Here is a 21,918-nt window from a genome sequence, read left to right on the forward strand (position 1 = left end):
AGAAAATAAACAAACAACAATAAAACGTATACAATTGAAACACAAATCATATTGTAATTGAATGTTATTAAAAAATAACCTTTCCATTTCAATCTGCAGCTGTTGTCATTTTCTGAAAATGCAATGCAATAGGGCTAACTGTAGCTGTTCTGTACACAGAATGTGTACTGACCACACCCCAGAAATATAAGTTCCTGCTTGTGTCATTGGCTCACCAATTTTCCCAGAAGTCTGCCTAACATACAAGTCAGATTTCTGGCATCCCCTGCAACAAAAATGTCATATTTGGTGAGATACTCCCAATGGAAACACGTCTAAAGGGATGCAGGCCCAGCAGATTTCCTCATTAGTGCCGTGCAACTGCCACAGCTGATAGATAATTATGAAACCACTCCCATTTGTCCCACTCAGCACAGAGGCACAGAGGAACATACTATGATTTCTTCAGCATAACAACAGGTAGGAATCTGCAACAAAGTTTGTTAATATCCTTGAAATGTACAAAGATCACCCAGAGGGGAATGTTTTTTTCCCAGCAAAAGAGGAGTTACCCTTTAAAGCTGGATAATCTTGTGGTTATGTTTCTAAAGGTGACCAAGTAGTAGGCCATGTGCATGTAGTAGGCCATGTCCATGTGTATGTTTGACATAATGCCTCGCTGTATACAGTTTTATTTAAGAAAATAATTTTGTGTGAATCTATTGCAAAGTTTCTTAGCTGGAGATCCTGCAAATAACAGCACTTTCTTTGGCAGTTGTTGCCTCTCAGTTAGTAGCAGTGTTGTCAGCCTGTCATGCACCCCTTCAGTTGGTCATTGGGCTGCCTATCAGGTCTGAAGCCTAATGGGCAACTAAGGTGTATATTTATGAAACTGATAATTTTTTTATCAGTTCACTTCTTGGCAGTTCTCAGAAGAAAAATAATCTCCTCTGGCACTGTTTATAAAGTGGAGAACTTCACTTCTCACAGGGAGAATAGAGGAGAAATTTTTCCTCTGAAAACGTCCGAGATCCATGTAAAAGTAAATTGGCTGCCTGTAATCTCATAGCAAGATTATAGTACAAGAAAATCACTGGTGCCTGTTTACTAAGTAGTGGTAAATTATCACTGCTGAGTACACATGCTTTCTCAGAGGAGACCCCCCCACCAATGTTAAAAAAAAAAAAAATTTGTCCCCCTCCACAAAATATATATATTTATACACAAACACACGCACACACATTATATATATATATACACAGACACTATATATATATATATATATATATATATATATATAAATATATATATATATATATATATATACATATATATATACATATATATATATATATATACACATATATATATATATATATATATATATATATATATATATATATACAGTACATATATATTTATATATATATATATATATATATATATATATATATATATATATATACTGTATATACATAAATATGGCAGGGGGACATGTCTACTGTCTTGGGGGGCCTGATCGAGGAAGAAGGAAGTCAATAATCTTCCTTCTTCCCCCTCAGTCCTCCCCAGATTCTGTCTTCTCTCCCCGATTCTCCACCTCTGAGCTGGTGAATCTTGGAGTGTGAATTCAGGCACAGATGTGCGGAGATCACAGCTTGATAAACTGGCAATTTCTGTGTTTGACAGATTCTTTGTGTGTGGAGATGATCAGTGGAGAATATGTTCTCCCCCGATCATCTCTGTTTCATAAACCGATAATGATCTGAGATGAGCTGTGATCATCAGGATCACTGGTCATCTTGGTTTCATACAATGCCTTGCAAAAGTATTTGGCCCCCTTGAACTTTTCGAACTTTTGCCACATTTTAGGCTTCAAACATAAAGATATAAAACTGTAATTTTTTGTGAAGAATCAACAACAAGTGGGACACAATCATGAAATGGAATTAAATTTATTGGATATTTCAAACTTTTTTAACAAATAAAAAACTGAAAAATTGGGCATGCAAAATTATTGAGCCCCGTTAAGTTAATACTTTGTAACGCCACCTTTTGCTGCGATTACAGCTGTAAGTCGCTTGGGGTATGTCTCTATCAGTTTTGCACATCAAGAGACTGAAACTTTTGCCCATTCCTCCTTGCAAAACAGCTCGAGCTCAGTGAGGTTGAATGGAGAGCGTTTGTGGACAGCAGTTTTCAGTTCTTTCCACAGATTCTCGATTGGATTCAGGTCTGGACTTTGACTTGGCCATTCTAACACCTGGATATGTTTATTTGTGAACCATTCCATTGTAGATTTTGCTTTATTTTTATTTATCTTTATTTGTTAACAAAGTTTGAAATATCCAATAAATTTCGTTCCACTTCATGATTGTGTCCCACTTGTTGTTGATTCTTCACAAAAAATTACAGTTTTATATCTTTATGCAAAAGGTTGCAAAGTTCAAAGGGGGGCGAATACTTTCGCAAGGCACTGTAAATGGACACCTAAGAGAGCATGTATGGCATGTTAACAATGTTACTGCTAAATGAGAGGTAACAACTTAGCATTGTCAACTTGCAACAGGAAATGCTGTTACCGGCTGGATCCCCAGATAAGAAACTTTGCAACAGATTTCCAAAAAGGCTTACAAAACTGAATACATTGAGACATTTTGTCAAACATAAGACAAAGAAATTCAGACTCTACATACACTATTGACATTTCGCAATGGTGGCTACTATAGATGAAGTTTGCCACACTGTTTACCATTTTGTTTTATTTTTTTTGTTTTCCTTATGATGTTAGTGGCAATTTAAGAGCCGGTTCACACTGCCGCGACCATAAGTCGCCCCATGTCGGAGCGACTTTTTACCGCGATTTTACCACGACTTTACCGTGACTTTACCACGACTTCAGCACGACTTGTGAATTATTTTGCGCGACTTATATGACAGACGACTTTGTGTTTGGCCAATCAGAATATGATGTGTTGTGACCTAATTCCCCTTTTCTGTTTTTTTTTACTCATTTCCTCATTGCCCACCAGTGCCACGTATCAGTGTCCACCAGTGCCACTGCCCACCAGTGCCACTGCCCACCAGTGCCACGTATGTGTCCACCAGTGCCACTGCCCACCAGTGCCACATATCAGTGTCCACCAGTGCCACGTATGTGTCCACCAGTGCCACTGCCCACCAGTGCCACATATCAGTGCCACGAATCAGTGTCCACCAGTGCCACGTATCAGTGCCATGTATCAGTGCCACGTATCAGTGCCACAAATCAGTGTCCACCAGTGCCACATATCAGTGCCACGTATCAGTGTCCACCAGTGCCACGTATCAGTGCCATGTATCAGTGCCACGAATCAGTGTCCACCAGTGCCACGAATCAGTGTCCACCAGTGCCACGTATCAGTGCCACATATCAGTGCCACAAATCAGTGTTCACCAGTGCCACGTATCAGTGCCACATATCAGTGCCACAAATCAGTGTCCACCAGTGGCAAGTATCAGTGCCATGTATCAGTGCCACAAATCAGTGTCCACCAGTGCCACGTATCCGTGCCACGAATTAGTGTCCACCAGTGCCACGTATCAGTGCCATGAATCAGTGTCCACCAGTGCCACTTATCTGTGTCCACCAGTGCCACTCACACAGACCAAGCAGAGATGATGGAATATATATACCATTACATTTATATATATATACTGTATATATATATATATATATATATATATATATATATATATATATATATATATATATATATATATATATATATACCATATATACCATATATACCATATATACCATATAGGCATGGCTGCAATGTGGGGAATGCCTGGCTAATCTCTTTTTTCTTCCTGGAAAGTCTGATAACAAGTCGCTTCAATTAAGATAAGGAGGCGACTCCCATTGAAGTATATGGGACAAGTCAGATCACAGGTCGCCTCAAAGTAGTACAGGACCCTTTTCTGAAGTCCGAGCGACTTCAGTAGTGCCAATTAAGACGGCACTGATTGATTAACATTGCTTTTGTTATGTCAAGAGACCTGGGGCGACCTGGGGCGACACAAGTTGCCTCACAAGTCGCGCTAGTGTGAATGGGCTCTAAGTGTGCTTCATTTGAATGTTTGTTTAGAACAAATCCTACATTTATTTATTGCTGTGATTGGTATGATGTTACTTCAGCTTACTACTAGTACCTACATTTTTATGATGTTACAGTGAGTACTTATAAACTGTACCCCTCAGTGGCATTTTTTAAAGGAGGAAATGTTGAAATATTATACATTGGAAGGAAATGTAAGCATTGTATGTGTATTTCTCACATATTACTTTTCACCTAAATATCACTTTAATGTGTGTTTCTACATGTTGTGTTCCACAACAATATGAATCAGAAGTTTTAAATTAGCTCTATCCATCTTCTTAAACAGGTTCCAAAATCTAGAAGTATTATTTTAAAAATCTCTCTCCAGAGCAAAGAATATTGACTAACACATAAATCATTAATGCTAGTGAACTTTTACCTTTAGGCAACTTTTATAGGCTTCCTAAACTCATTAAAAATACATTCAAGCAGCATATTAAAGTAGTTGCATATGAAGCTACATTTGCACATTTAATATCTATGAAAATTGCCTGAATTAAATTATAAACAATGTAGAAAACATAGATGCAGATTGTGACTTAACAAAATATTTAGAAAAAAAGTTATCTTTAGTTAAATAAAGAGATTTATATATCTATACAAAGGTTATACATCTTTGACTCTTGGTGTACCTACTGCAAAACTGGTAAGGTCACTTTTTATGGTATGAAAAAACAAAATTAAAGTGCAAGATAATTCATTAATCTTTTTATAAGATCTTATGTACATTTAAAGTGACATTAAAGGTTATTTTCAAAAAACAAAACAAAAAACACACATGTTATACTTACCAGCTCTGGGCAGTGGTTTTGCACAGAGCAGCCCCCATTGCTTCTGGCTCCTCCTCTTCAGCCAGTGCCCCCAATAGCAGGCAGCTTGCTCTGGGGGCACTGGTGCACGCTCACTGCCAAGCCCTGCTCTATGCAGACACATAGAGCCATAACTAAGCCTTGTCCCCCGCTCTCTCCTCATTGGCTCACTGGCTGTGATTGACAATAGCAGGAGCCAATGGCTCCTGCTGCTGTCTCAGCCAATGAGGAATGAGAGAGAGACAGGAGAAGCTCAGCTCTCGTGCACATTGTTGGATCGAGAGGGAGCTCAGGTGGGTACACAGAAGGTTTTTTTTACCTTCATGCATAGAATGCTTGATGGTAAAAAACCTTGAACCTTTAAAACCACTTTAAAGTATTCTATGCATGCTAATTACATAAAAGCTTACTCTATGTAGATGGACAAAAGCCCTGAGATTGTAGCTGGACATTACCATCTTGGATGTGATGTCAGCAAACCCAGACCTGTCACTTAAATGACACCCTATAGTGTTCCCCTTCAAACCTTCCCCAGCAGCTACATAAAAAATTATGTAGGTAGGTAAGGGGGGCAGAGATGGTGGCCTAGCATAGAGAGTAATTGGACACTCCCAGCAAAAGAGAAAGCTATACCATGCAAGGAAGGAGGGGGTTGTATTTGATGATTGACTTATGTTGTCATAAGACTGGTTTAAAGAACTATAAATTCTTCTACAAATCCTGTATAAATACCAATTTGCTTAGAGTTCAGCTTTAAAGTGGTTGTAAAGGCTGAAGTTTTTTTTTTTTACCTTCGTGCATTCTATACATTAAGGTGAAAAATCTTAAGTGTGCAGCTCCCCCCTCAGCTTCCCCCCTAATACTTATCTGAGCCCCATTTCGATCCAGCGATGTGCACCAGACCCGGGGCTCTCCCAGGTCTCTCCCTCCTATTTGGCTGAGATGCAGCAGCAGGAATCCATTGGGGCAGGGCTGAGCCATGCTCTGTGTGTCTTATGGACACAGGGAGTAGGCTCGGAAGCGTGCATGCACGAGTGCCCCCACAGCAAGTGACTTGCTATGGGGGCACTCGGCAAGGTGTTATGCAATATGACTATGTCATCTTGGTTTGTTAGATGAAAATATTTGCTAAAGTAAGCTTTTATACACACTAAATACAAAATGATACACTACTTCGTAAATCAGACTTTTGTTCTGAATACTTTGCCTATGATGACAATGTAAACACTTTAATTACCTATGGTATACAGTATCTCACAAAAGTGAGTACACCCCTCACATTTTTGTAAAAAAAAATGTATTATATCTTTTCATGTGACAACACTGAAAAAATGATAGAAAGGATCAAATCAGCGCTAAAGCAAAAAACAGCATATAACATGTAAGGACCAACAAATAAATCCAAGTGTTCAAATCCAGTATTCTGCATACATGAATAAAGTGCAAGACATGCTATAATAAGAACACAAGTGAATAATAAAACCAAGTAAGAATAGTGCAGTAAAAGTGTAGACAAGAAAACATATTTTCAAAAAAAAAAAAAAAAAATATATATATATATATATATATATATATATATATATATATATATATATAGAAATAGTCAATGTACATATGTTTGTGAAGAAATAATATATATAAAAAGTCCACAGATAATAAGTAGTGATGATCAGTGATAGAAGTGTCCTCCATGCAGAATCCCATAGAAAACAAGCACTTATCCAACCAGTTGGTACAATAGCCGCTCACCTTAATAAAGTATAATAAACGCATTCAAAACAATCCAGTAGTAGGGATTCTTTCATAATAGTAATGAGCCATACACACTATAAGATTTTCTGAAAACTTTTTCCTTTAGACTTACCAAAACCATATAATATGAGGTCAAACCTAAACACTTTCAATTTGTATGCAATCTGGCAGGCCCTTGCACTATATAGAAAAGGCAAATCTGAAGGAAAAAGTCTTCAGAAAATCTTATAGTGTGTATGTCCCTTAAGTTGTCGGCTCGTGTAAAACAAACAAGCATCTCCATGGTATAGTATATAAAAGCAGTATTTATTATTAAAAAATAGTAACCTACAGGTTAGTATAAAATTGCAGGTTAATAGTAGGTAGGACAGCGGAGTCCCCAGATCAAACAGTGTATCTGAATGTGAACTTGGCCGAAAACCGGAAGTGACATCACCCGGCTCTCCTGACATGTTGCGTCACAACACACGTGACTTTATTAAGGGTTGGAGGCTGGGTGACGCTGGTCGGAACTAAATAGCAGAGTGGTCACCATAGGAACCACATAATCAAATCAGTACTCCTAATTAACCCTTAACGAACTGGACATAAATTAAAATAAAATAAAATAAGACCATAACATAGGAGACCCATTATACAGAAAAAAATATACAGCAATATAATGGAAATCTTGATAAAATAAAAACAAATTACTAAAAAAAATATATTTAAAAAATGTATTTATTTTTTTATATAACCAAAAGCCATAATGGACATATATAATGAAGGTCAAATAAAGACCACTGTAAACACAGGATCATAATATAATAAACATGTGCAAAACCCCAGAGGAGAGAAAGAAAAACCTAATAAAAGCATATAATTAAATAAAAATAAATAAATAAAATAATAATATATAACATATAGAACTATAAAGGATAGAAAAAATATTAATAATCAGAAATAAAACAATTGAGGTCAAACTCAATGTTCAAACCCAATGGTGTGAGAGCCTGCATCTCAAAAATCCACCAGGGCTCAGTTTGACTCGAAGTAATAATCTTATTACTTCTTCTCCAGTGGGGTTTATATTTTTCTATACCCCAAAACTGTAGGGAGGATGGATCTTTTTGATGGCATTCAGCGTAATGTTTGAAAATGCTGTGTTTTGGGTAACCTTTTCGTATGTTCTGAATGTGTTCTCTGAAACACTTCCACAGTGGTCTTTTCGTTCTGCCTATATACTGGAAATGACAAGGACATTCCAATACATAGACAGCTCCCTCTGTCCTACATAATATAAACTCCCTGATATTAAAATGTTTACCTGTGGAAGTAGATATCAAATCTTCTTTTTTTTATTGAAGTTGGTGTGTCTACATGCAAAACACTTCTTACATGGAAAAAAGCATTTTCCCTCAAATAAGCTAAAGGTTTTCTTAGGAGGTTGATCTATTACATTTTTTGCTATACAGTCTCTAAGTGTAGATGCCCTCCTATAAGTAAACTTCGGAATCTGAGGTAGTAGTTGTGCTAAAGATCTATCCGCCAAAGGAACCTTCCAATGTTTTTAATGATGCTCTCAAGTTTTTATACTGGACATTATAGTCAAAAAAAGAGGAAGTTCTGGATGACGGTTTTCTCCTCTCTTCCTTTCTCCATCTAATATTTTTTCTCTTTCTAGATTCCCCACTTCATCAATTCTCTGTCTTATAAACGAGCTCTTGTATCCCTTCTCCATAAATCTTGTTTCTAGTATTTTGGCTTTTTGCTCATAATCTTTCTTCAGTACTGTTTCTTCTGAGTCTCATTAGTTGTCCTTTGGGTATATTCACAAGCCATGGTTTATATTGGCAACTACTCATAGGGAGGTACAGTAGCTGTTTCTATCAACTAGTTTAAAGTGTGTTTTTGATTTTATTCTTTCTTGCTCATGCCATATTTCCAGATCCAAAAAGTTGATTTTTTTTTTATATCACTTATTTCCCAAGATAAAACAATATTCTTCTCAGTTATATTGAAACTTTGGCCAAAATTTACTAAACTATCCTCGTCCCCTGACCATATAATGATAATATCATTGATAAATCTTTTCTATAAAAGCAGCTGACTTGGTTTATTATCATATATGGCTCTTTCCTCCCATTGTGCCATATATAATTTAGCCACACTGGGAGCATATTTGACTCCCATCGTGATACCCTGTATTTGTTTATAATAATCATTGTTATACCAGAAATAGTTATGCTCTAAACTGTATATTTCAAAATTTCTGCAAAAAAAAAATGTGTGGACATTTTAGATCACTCATCTCCTTTAGGGCCCATCTTTTGAAGCTGACAATGCTTCCTGATGAATAATATTGGTGTAAAGACTCGCTACATCTGCTGGTGCTCGATAAATAGTGCCAGAATCTATTTTTATGTCATTTAATAGTTGGATAAGATGTTTGGTATCTTTCAGATATGATCTAGTTTTCTTTACTGCTGGTTGTAAAAAACAGTCTATATATTCCCCTAATCTAGATCCGACCGAGTTTATACTGTTTACGATTAGAGATGTCGCGAACATAAAATTTTATGTTTGCGAACGGCGAACGCGAACTTCCGCAAATGTTCGCGAACAGGCAAACCGGGCGAACCGCCATAGACTTCAATAGGCAGGCAAATTTTAAAACCCACAGGGACTCTTTCTGGCCACAATAGTGATGGAAAAGTTTTTTCCATGGGACTAACACCTGGACTGTAGCATGCCGGAGGGGGATCCATGGCAAAACTCCCATGGAAAATTACGTAGTTGACGCAGAGTCGGGTTTTAATCCATAAAGGGCATAAATCACCTAACATTCCTAAATTGTTTGAAATAACATGCTTTAACCACTTAAGCCCCGGAGGATTTGGCTGCTAAAGGACCAGGGGTTTTTTTGCGATTTTTTACTGCGTGAATTTAACGGACAATTGCGCGGTCATGCGACGCTGTACCTAAACTAATTTGACGTCCTTTTTTTCCCACAAACAGAGCTTTCTTTTGGTGGTATTTGATCACCTGTGTGCGATTTTTTGATCACGCGCTATAAACAAAAAAAGAGCGTAAATTTTGCAAAAATAACAATATTTTTCACATTTTTTTATTTGAAATTCCCCAAAAAAAAAGTAAAAATCAAAATTTTTTAACATTTTTCGGCCAATTTGTTTTATGCTACCTATGTTTGGTAAAAAAAATCGCAAAAAGCGTATTTTGATTGGTTTGCGCAAAAGTTATCGCGTTTACTAACAAAGGGAAAGATTTTTGTCATTTTTGGTGTTTTTTTTTTTAACGCGTAATGGCGGCGATCTGCAATTTTTTTTCGGTACTGCGACATTGCGGCGGACAGATCGGACCCTTGACTGACATTTTTGACACTTTTGGGGGTACCAGTGACATTACTGCAGTAATCAGTGCTATACATATGCACTGTTACTGCAAAAATGACACTGGCAGGGAAGGGGTTAACTTTATTGGACAGGGAGGGGTTAAGTGTGTCCTAGGGGCGTGATTCTAACTGTGTAGGGACATTCCTATTGGTGTAAAAGCAAAGATCAACCGTTCTACATAGTAGAACGGACAGATCTTCACTTTTACACAGGGAGAACTGACAGGCAGCTTGTTTACACAAGCTGCTCTGTCTTTCTCCCTTCACAGGAGCGATCGCAGTGTGACTGGCGGACATCGAGTCCGCCGGTCACACGCACTGACTTGTCTGTGAACGAGCCGCGGCGGGCGCGCGCCTCGGCGGGCGCGCGCCCGCCCGCGATAGGCTCGCAAGTCAGTGACAGGCGAGTGACGTACCGATACGTCACTCTGCCTGGCCGGGGCTGACCGCCGCAGTATATAGTCGTGCGGCGGTCGGCAACCGGTTAAATCATCCAGTGTGTGAATACGATCAGGGATGATGTTGTATTGATCAGGTAGTGTAAGTGTTACGCCCGCTTCACAGTGACAGACCAAACTCTGACAGACCAAACTCCCCGTTTAACGCACCGCAAACAACCGCAAACAGTCCATTTGCAGTGGGCACAGTACAGTCTGTGGGCCTGACACTCACTGGCAGGCAACTGCAATTATATTACAGAGGAAAAATTAAATTACTTTTTTATCTGCAAGGTGCTGTGCCACCCTATATGAGTGGTGGGCAGTGGGCACAGTACGGTCTGTGGACCTGACACTCACTGGCTGGCAACTGCAATTATATTACAGAGGAAAAATTAAATTACTTTTTTATCTGCAAGGTGCTGTGCCACCCTGTATGAGTGGTGGGCAGTGGGCACAGTACAGTCTGTGGGCCTGACACTCACTGGCAGGCAACTGAAATTATATTACAGAGGAAAAATTAAATATATAAATATCACTACTTGTACTAAATTAATAGACGATGTTGTAATCCACTGCACTTTATGAAATACAGGTAACACAAACCTGACAGAATAGCACAAATAACACAAATTGCTGCTACTTAAATGAGTAAATATAATAAAAATAAAATTCATCCAGAAAAAACAGGAACTGGCTTTTTCATTCGAATTTCAGTAGCGCAGGGATGGTGATAACCTCTTACCAAATAAATAGGATGATAACATATACCAAAATTTATGAATCAGATGTGATTAATATATAAGCATAAAATCATAAATACATAAAAGCATGAAACCACATAAATAGGAGTCCATGAAGTCCATAGGTATAAAGTGCATAGAGCAATGAAAGTGCAAACATGAAGGATCACAGGTGCAACTTATGGGGACCACCCTTGCTTGCCACCACCACACAGTGCTGGGAGAAGTATCTGAAATTCAGACTCACCAGACGCCTATGCCTAACCACTCTCATGGACTAGCCAACAACAGCATATAGTAAAATCAGGTTTCCTCCAGATCTCTGATTTGTGCTGCAAAGACTCCTCTGGAAGATTTCCTAGTAAATTTATAGTGGGTCTGAATTTCAGATACTTCTCCCGGCACTGTGTGGTGGTGGCAAGCAAGGGTGGTCCCCATAAGTCGCACCTGTGATCCTTCATGTTTGCACTTTCATTGCTCTATGCACTTTATACCTATGGACTTTATGGACTCCTATTGATGTGATTTCATGCTTTTATGTATTTATGATTTTATGCTTATATTTATCACATCTGGTTCATATATTTTGGTATATGTTATCATCCTATTTATTTGGTAAGAGGTTATCACCATTCCTGCGCTATTGAAATTGGAATGAAAAAGCCAGTTCCTGTTTTTTCTGGATGAATTTTATTTTTTATTATAGGAAAAATTAAATTATTTTTTTATCTGCAAGGTGCTGTGCCACCCTATATGAGTGGTGGGCAGTGGGCACAGTACTGTCTGTGGGCCTGACACTCACTGGCAGGCAACTGCAATTATATTACAGAGAAAAAATGAAATGATTTTTTTATCTGCAAGGTGCTGTGCCACCCTAAATGAGTGGTGGGAAGTGGGCACAGTACAGTCTGTGGAACTGACACTCATTGTCAGGCAACTGCAATTATATTACAGAGGAAAAATTAAATGAATTTTTTATCTGCAAGGTGCTGTGCCACCCTATATAAGTGGTGGGCACTGGCAGTGGACACAGATCAGTCAGTGGGCCTGACACACACTGGCAGGCAACTGCAATTATATTAAAGGGTAAAAATTAAATTACTTTTTTATCTGCAAGGTACTGTGCCACCCGATATGAGTGGTGTGCACACAGTACAGTCTGTATATATATAGAAAAAAATAAATAAAAGCAGACTGATATACCAGCCCTAAAAAGGGCTTTTTGGGGTGCTGTCAGGATGCTGTCCTTACAGCAGGAGTGGACACAGAACACTGGCCTAGCTAATGATTTCCCTATTAATTCAGCAGGAGCAGCAGCACTCTCCCTGCTCTAACTAACTCTGCTCTAACTAACTCTTAGATTCAATGAATCTAAGATGGATGCTGTCCTTGCTTTTTTATAGGAGGTGGGAGGGTCTGGGAGGGAGGGTATGCTGATTGGCTGGAATGTGTTTGCTGACTGTGAGGTACATGGTCAAAGTTTGCTTAATGATGATGTATAGGGGGCGGACCGAACATCGCATATGTTCGCCCGCCGAGGAGAACGCGAACAAGCGATGTTCGCCGGGAACTGTTCGCCGGCGATATTTACGATGGGTTTCCCAGGTGGATTTTCTTTGTCCTTATGTATTTTGGGTAAAAGATAAATCACTGGAATTTGTCAGGTATTGGGTACAGGGTATTTAGCCTTTTTCTTTAAAAAAATCTTTTTCTTTTCCTTTCTGAATCAATCTATCAAGCTCTTTTTTTATATATAGATGTCGGAGTGCTCATTAATTTCACATACATTTGGGAATCCCGTAAACTGATTAGACATCGCATTCGTATAGGCTTCTTTGGAGAGTATCACAATCGATCCACCTTTATCCAGGTCTGATCACTATATTTTTCCTCTGTTCAAGTAGTTTGATACCTTCTCTTATTTCTTTTTTATCCCAAGCTCTTTTTATTTTTAGTTTATTCAGGTCCTGTACTGCAAATTTTTTGAAAACATCACTATGACCTTCATTGGCTTGTGGCTGATTGAATAGAGATTTATTTCTCAATGGAATGTGTGAATAAGTGCCCACTGATGGTCTACTACCAGAAGGCTCACCAGATTTAGATAACATATATTTCTTAAAATGCAATCTCTGTGTGAATTTCAATATATTCTACATATGTATCAAACCTATTGAAATTCTTTTTTGGGGCAAATTTAAGACCTTTATCCAGAAATTTGAGTTTTTGTTCAGTAAGCTTAACACCACTCAGACTGAATATGCCATCTCCTATTATTCTCTTTTTCTTTTGTTTTTTGAACCCTGCTCGACATCCTCTCTTCTTTCTGGCCTTCTTCTCCATCTTACTTCTGGTGGTGGTGGTGATCTCCTGTTTTCGTTTCCTCCATCTGATCTCCTTGGGGGGCCCTGTTGTCTGTCCCCTAAAAAACGTTGATCTCAAGCATTATCTTGGTTTTCTCTATTTCTTTGTAATGGTGTGGTAATCCTCCCTACAGTTTTGGGGTCTAGAAAAATATAAAGTCCACCGGAGAGGAAGTAATACGATTATTACTTTGAGTCAGGCTGAGTCTAGGTGGATTTTTGAGATGCAGACTCTCACACCATTGGGTTTGAACATTGAGTTTGATCTCAATTGTTTTATCTCTGATTAATAATTATTTTTCCATCCTATATATTTCTATATATTATATATTATTATTTTATTTCTTTTTTTTATTTAATTATATGCATTTATTTGATTTTTCTTTCTCTCCTCTGGATTTTTGCACATTTTTATTATATTATGATCATGTGTTTACAGTGGTCTTTATTTTACCTTCACTATATGTCCATTATGGTTTTTGATTATATAAAAAAAAACATTTTTAAATATATTTGTTTTAGTTATCTTATTTGTTTCATCAAGAATTCAGTTTTATTGCTATATATTTTTTTCTGGATAATGGGTCTCCTATGTTATGGTCGTATGTTCCATTTAAGTGCAGTTTGTTAAGGGTTAAATAGGAGTATTGATTTGACTATGTGATTCCTATGGCTACCGTTCTGCTATTTAGTGCCAACCAGCGTCACCCAGCCTCCAACCCTTGATAAAGTCACGTGAGTTGAGACGCAATGCGTCGGGAGAAGTTCACATTCAGATACGCTGTTTGATCCGGGGACCCCATAGTCCTTCCTGCTATTAACCTGCAATTTTAAACTAACCTGTAAGTTACTATTTTTTATTAATAAATCCTGCTTTTATATACTATACGATGGAGATGCTTGTTTGTTTTACATGAGCTGACCACTTACTATTATAAAAGAATCCCTACTACTGGAGTGTTTTGAATGCGCTTATTATCCTTTATTAAAGTGAGAGGTCATTGTACCGACTGGTTGGATAAGTGCTTGTTTTCTTTGGGATTCTGCACGGAGGACACTTCTATCACTGACCATTAGGGATGATTGAACTTTTCAAAAGTTCGGTTCCACCAGAACACCCGAACTTCCCGAAAGTTCGGCCCGGATTTCAGAACCCCATTGAAATCAATGGGACCCGAACTTGGGTAATCAAAAAAACACAATTTTGAAGCCCTAAAACCCAATAAATGCCCCTAAAAAGTGCCTAGGGTTCTGGGTCATGCCCCAGGGACTATTAATCACACAAAAAAAGTTCTTAAAAATTGTCATTTTTGATAGAGAGCCAATTATTGGAAACAAATATTGAAAAAAAAATGAGATTTCTTTGGATTTGGTGTCTGGGGGGTCTAAAAGGTGTACCTGTGAAGTTTCAGCTCTGTAGCAGGTCCAGAACCGGACAAAAAAAAGTTTGTTTGTATTAGAACACTTATAGAACAGGGATATGGCTCCGCTATTTTCACACCTTGCCGGTTTTGTAGCAAGCGTTTTTTAGGGCATTTTTTGGGGGTTATTGGAGGCAGGCAAAACATCTGAACTTCTGTATAGGGGTATATATACACACACACTTATATGTATTTATACACATACACACATATAGGTGTTATAGGACCGGAGACATATGCCTGTTAATTATTTCATTAGCACAAGCAAAGTGTTCTGCTACTTTCACACCTATATATGTGTATGTGTATATATACATACATGTGTGTGTATATATACCCCTATACAGAAGTTCAGATGTCATGCCTGACTCCAAACATGTCCTCAAAAAAGCCCTATAAACGCCTGCAGCAAAAAGCAGGGTGACAGGCGAGAAGCCATATCCCTGTTCTATAAGTGACCTAAGAGAAATGATCTTTTCTCTATAGCGGTCACCCTGACATGGAAGGGTTTGGTCACCCTGCCATAGCAGTCAGAGTCAGTTAACCCTACACTACTCTACCGTCACCCTGGCACTTAACACTTTCCCTACAGAAATTCAATTTTTTAATCTAACTAAAGTGGAAAATAGCCCCCTAACTACACTAGATATCCCTTTCCTCACACAAATAATTGCTAAATGACACTTTGAGAGCAGAAGTAGCAGAACTGCTTCCACAGCCCTGTATTACAATGCTAGGAATTTGGTGGGGCTATCTTATATACTGGGGGGCGTATTCACTAATGATTGTCCTCTGAACCCCCTAGTCACTCCAATCACATTCCTAGCATTCTCCTGCCCCCTCAATTGGCTTTTACTGATGGTTCTGGTCCAATCACGGGCTTTTAAACCCCATTTCCTGTCCCATTGCATTTTGGTCGGTTCTGGTTGCCGAATTCCAAACTTTTTCAGCAAAAAGTTCGGAATTCGGCTGAATTTCGAACACCCAATGTTCGGGTCGAACCGATGGTCAACCCGAACCGTTTGATCATCCCTACTGACCATCACTACTTATTATCTGTGGACTTTTTATATATATTATTTCATCACGAATAAATGGACTTTGATACAGTATATATATATATATATATATATATATATATATATATATATATTTTTTTTTTTTGAGAATATTTTTTATTTTCTTCACTTTTACTGCACTACCATTATGTGTTTTTTTTATTCACTTGTGTTCTTATTATAGCATGTCTTGCACTTTATTCCTGTATGCACAATATTGGATTTGAACACTTGGATTTATTTGTTGGTCCTTATGTGTTATATGCTGTTTTTTGCCTTAGCGCTGATTTGATCCTTTCTATTATTATTATTGTATAGGGAGACACTACAGAAATTGTCTGCTATTGCTTTCCATTTATTTTTGCTTTTATTTGGGTTTGCCTCCTATTTTAATCATTGGTTAGCGCATTGGTTTGCTGCCGTTATCTTTGAACACTGAAGAAATGACGATTTGCTACAATGTAAAGTAGTAAGTGTACAGCTTGTATAACAGTGTACATTTGTTGTCCTCCTCAAAATAACTCAACACGCAGCCTTAATGTCTAAACCGCTGACACCCATACATTAAAATGTCCAAATTGGGCCAAACTAGCCATGTCCCCTCCCCGGTGTCATGTGACTCGTTAGTGTTACAAGGTCTCAGGTGTGAATGGGGAGCAGGTGTGTTAATTTGGTGTTATCGCTCTCACTCTTTCATACTGGTCACTGGAAGTTCAACATGGCACCTAATGGCAAAGAACTCTCTGAGGATCTGAAAAAAAGAATTGTTGCTCTATATAAAAATGGCCTAGTCTATAAGAAGATTTCCAAGACCCTGAAACTGAGCTTCAGCACAATGGCCAAGACCATACAGTGGTTTAACAAGAATCAGTTCCAATTATGGTCGACCAAAGAAGTTGAGTGCACATGCTCAGCATCATATCCAGAGGTTGTCTGTGGAAAATAGACGTATGAGGAATGCCAGCATTGCTGCAAAGGTTGAAGGGGTGGGGGCTCAGCCTGTCAGAGCTTAGACCATATGCAGCACACTGCTTCAAATTGGTCTGCATGGCTGTCATCCCAGAGGGAAGTCTCTTCTAATGATGATGCAGAAGAAAGCCTGCAAACAGTTTGCTGAAGACAAGCAGACTAAGGACATGGCTTACTGGAACCATGTCCTGTAGTCCGATGAGACCAAGATAAACTTATTTGGTTCAGATGGTGTCAAGCATGTGTGGGGGCAACCAGGTGAGGAGTGCAAAGACAAGTGTGCCTGCCTACAGTCAAGCATGGTGGTGGGAGTGTCATGGTCTGGAGCTGCATGAGTGCTGCTGGCACTGGGGAGCTACATTTCACTGAGGGAACCATGAATGCCAACATGTACTGTGACATACTAAAGCAGAGCAGATCCCCTCCCTTCGGAGCCTGGGCCACAGGGCAGTATTCGCCAACTCCATGATGTCGTCATTGAGGAGTGTAAGAGGTTATCAGTGGAAACCTGTGAAGCTCTGATGAACGCCATGCCCAAGAGGGTTAAGGCAGTGCTGGAAAATAATGGTGGCCACACAAAATATTGACACTGTGGGCCCAATTTGGACATTTTAACTTAGAGGTGTACTGACTTTTGTTGCCAGCGGTTTAGACATTAATGGCTGTGTGTAGAGTTATTTTGAGGGGACAGCAAATTTACAATGTTATACAAACTGTACACTCACTACATTGTAGCAAAGTGTCATTTTTTTTGTGTTGTCACATCAAAAGATATAATAAAATATTTACAAAAATGTGAGGGGTGTACTCACTCTAGTGAGAACCTGTATGTGTTTCCTTCTGTCCATCTATCGGCAGAACTTTTGAAAACTTGTGGACCTGGATTCATTTTTGATATAGGGGTTGTTATGAACATCGGGTTCTTTTACCTGATTTATGAATTTTGCAATTGTATTTCTTTAAATAATATTCTGTATCATGCTCAAACACTTGTTACACTGTGTATCCTATGTCAATGTGACTTATTACATTATTTTGTGTAATTTTGGACAAGCACCCCAGAATATGACACCTTGTTTATAACATTTGGGTTAGAACTTGCAGGGCCCTGCCTAAGTTTTGATGTAAGAGGTATGTGATTTTTAGCAGGTGTAGGCTAATAAAGGAAAATATGGAGCTGTCATATAATTAGTGTTGTGGTTTTCATGGTCAAAAAGACCCTTTGTAAAGGTTTGTATGCCATTTTTGAGTAGCTCTGGATTCTTTCTTGGAAAAAGTAATTTGCAGACCCCAATGTTTATATTTGATTGATTTTATTCCTTTGCAGTAGTCATCCTGTTAGCATTTTAAACAGACCTTTTCCCTGCCTCATTTTATTTTTTTGTGTTTTTTATTTACAATTTATAGTATATAGTGCTATGTTAATAGGTGAGGTTTTACCAGCATTTATTGATGCAAGTGAGGTATTGAACTGCAGCCCATGGAACAGAAAAATGTGGAAGCTGTTGTGGAGATGTGCTGTGAACCCTATCCACATTGATGGGTTAGAAGAATAGGGGCGACTTGCAATTTTGTAGAAATCCCAATTAAGTGTAAACAAAAGTTTAACAAACTTCATGGAAAAAAACTGCTTCTAAAACTTTTAAGGAATTATCAGTACAGACAAAATGAAGAAATGAAAAAGCCAAGGTGGTAGAGCTGGCAGTTTTCCAACAGATTGCTGACTTTCTATCCAGTAATTCTGTAGAAAACTACTCTGCATCACGTTGACTCTTTTTTGCCTGTAATGGTATCTTACACAGAGTTATAGACTGCACAGCAATGTTAAATGAATGTAAAATATTTAAATGTTGGTACAGATGTGATACTATCTATATATACCATAATTGTAAATGTTCATATCATTTTTATGCTATGTATCCTTTTTTGTGAGCCCTATAACTACTTTAATGAAGCAATAAATGCATTATATATATATATATATATATATATATATATATATATATATATATATATATATATATATATATATATTTATTTATTTTTATATATAATTTTTTTTTTTTTACAGAAAAGAGGAAAGCTAAGAACTACAAGGTTTCAGAGACTGGAAGGGGAAAGAGATACTTATTCAAGCAAAGCCAGGAATATAACATAGAGACAGTTGTGGTTGCTGATCCCGCCATGGTTTCCTATCATGGAGCAGAAGCAACTAGAAAGTTTATCCTAACTATCCTAAACATGGTAACTGTGTCTGAACGTATTTTCTATGTTGTCTATACTGAGCTATACTTTATAATTAAAAACAACAAAAGGAAAATAGTAAAATCATTTAGTGAATAGAAACATTTCCAGGAAATGCTGCAAGTTGGAAAGTCTACTTCTAAACATATTGGACTAGGTGGGACTTTAGATGAGACCCAAGCTGGTGTTGCCCGGCGTCTCCATCCCTATAACAAAACACAAAATGAGGTTGAAGGATTGTAAGAGGTGCATGAAAGTCAGCCAGCCCCCAGTTTGATGTACTCACCTTCCAGTCTGTCACCAACCAAATAAGAACTGTCTCTTGGTACAAAGAACAGGGGTTTAGTTGACACACATTTGCAAACGCATGTGAAAGCTGCAGAGCCACGTCACGGCACCCTGTTTAAATCTGCAGTCCTACACTCTTAATTTAGTGTCCTCACACTGGAGGCACATGGCCGCTAATGGGTGGATGGGGAACAAGTGAGAGGGAGACAGCCCAACCTCCCCCAACCCATCCCCATGCACGACTGGCTATTGTCTCAAAAAGTTCAAATAATTAGGTTAAAATATAACCATGGTGCAAACTAGAGAAGACCAGCTGAAAAGCATTACACCTCCATCCCCTTGGTGGATGCAGTATATGGATAGGAAGGGATTTTATATATGGGGCATGGCCTGTAAAGCACACTGCCTTTGAAATCCCTTATTTCCTTTGGGACTTTATATGAGACAAGCAGGTCATGCTATTGGTCTCCATCCCTGTATACGGAAAACACTAGGGTCAAATCAAAAACTGCATCCACCAAAAACGCACGAAAATCGCACGGTGGGACTTTAGATGAGGCACCAAGCTGTAAGCAAGGCGTCTCCATCCCTGGTTGCTTTAAACATATTGGACTAGGTGGGACTTTAGATGAGACCCAAGCTGGTGTTGCCCGGCGTCTCCATCCCTATAACAAAACACAAAATGAGGTTGAAGGATTGTAAGAGGTGCATGAAAGTCAGCCAGCCCCCAGTTTGATGTACTCACCTTCAAACTGGGGGCTGGCTGACTTTCATGCACCTCTTACAATCCTTCAACCTCATTTTGTGGAAAGTCTACTTCTAACTCTAAAGCCTAGTACACACTGGTCAAACATTGGGCGGCATTGGCCAATTCAATAGAACCCGGCCGACATTCGGCCTGTGTGTACAGCAGCCAGTCTGATAGAAGCTGGCTGGGTAGGGCCATCAGAACGCAATAGTTCAGCAGGGGAGATCGTTGTACTAACATCGGATTCTTAGTACAGAGGCTCATTCTAAGCTCTTCAGTTTTATTTCATTCAGCCTGCTGGGTTGAACGAACAAAACTACTAGTTTGTACAAGGCTTAAGTCTAAGTTAAGAGTAGTGCTTTACAGTGATGATTCACTGCAAAGTGTATGAAAGAACACTTATTTACAAATGTGTACATAGCCCTTTATCACATTTGGGTAAAGGTAATATATTCACAAATTTAAAGGAAAGTTCTACCTGTTCACATTTTGTAAAAAAATAAAATAAAAAGATAAATGCACCTATATTGCAAATACGTTTTTTTTTTTTTTGCATTTAAGCCTACAAAGTGTTGCAACTGTGATCAGTGAAATCACTCAGGCTCCTGCAAACTCTACCTGTAGCTTAAGTCCATAATGAGGTACAGACCTTCAGTTACAGAGCTGCAGGAAGTATCAATACTAAAAGTGCAGTTATGTGAGTGCACTCATGCTTCATTAAAACTTACAGTCCCTATGCCCCAAAGTGGCAGATGAGACCTGTAGTTCATTTCATTCACAACTATTTGTGAATTAATGAGGTGATTGTGAGGGCGGAGACACGCATACATAAGTCAAATTCTAATCTGGAAGAAGATCCCCTGGCAATTGGGCTAGTTTGAGGGTGGTGAACTGTCCAGTGATATTGTTTCATGTTTCCCCCTAAATATGGCTATAACATGATACATGGTCCGAAAGGTGAGATGTATCTAAACCAAAACACAAAAGGGTTGATGTATAAAAAATTATATGTATGAATGTGACAAATATTTGCACAGTCCCAATGAAATTTGACATATTTACTGTTATATAATTATCTCCTATAATCAGAATTGCAGTCTGGTGGCTATATTGCTGTATTTTTTCAACACCTTTGTCAGAAAAAAACGGCAATAGGTAATCTGGAATGGATAGCCTTCTGCATTCAGGATGTACTCTGTGCTTTGGTGCTGTGGGGCTATTTGGGGTTCAAAATCACCAGCCAGCTGTCTCTTGGTAAAGCAGCCTTTATTTCTTCAAAAGGGCAAACATAACAGCTTATCTTCAGTGTAAACCAACAATAAAGTCTATAACTCTGGTATAAAATAACATTTTTGCCCATAAAGCTCACAAGCAAAAACTTGCCCCACATCTGGGTTTAAAGTATCCACAAATCCAGAGATCTCAAAAAGGTCACAGCAACTCAGTGGCACCTCAGTAAAATTACCAGCCCTCTTACACATGTCCTTCTCCACACAACACCTCATCAACCTGTTGGCTGTTTCTGGCATTATTGAGCCTCTCTCACAGGTGTGTTATTCTTAATTCCTTAAAAT

The 21,918-nt window shown here is 38.4% G+C and overlaps 1 protein-coding gene across 1 annotated transcript in view; it reads left to right on the plus strand.

Moving 5' to 3' along the window:
• ADAMTS19 (ADAM metallopeptidase with thrombospondin type 1 motif 19) overlaps positions 1-21,918 on the plus strand; it is a gene marked incomplete at its 3' end in the record, with an annotated part of 395,950 nt that overhangs the window by 101,614 nt on the left and 272,418 nt on the right. The window contains exon 4 of the mRNA XM_082272872.1: positions 19,136-19,308. Within this exon, the coding sequence (XP_082128998.1) occupies positions 19,136-19,308 (173 nt within the window). The remainder of the gene's footprint in view (positions 1-19,135; positions 19,309-21,918) is intronic.

This window comes from Pelophylax lessonae, assembly GCF_965119305.1.
Source record: "Pelophylax lessonae genome assembly, chromosome: 1".
Classification (NCBI taxonomy): Eukaryota; Metazoa; Chordata; class Amphibia; order Anura; family Ranidae; genus Pelophylax; species Pelophylax lessonae.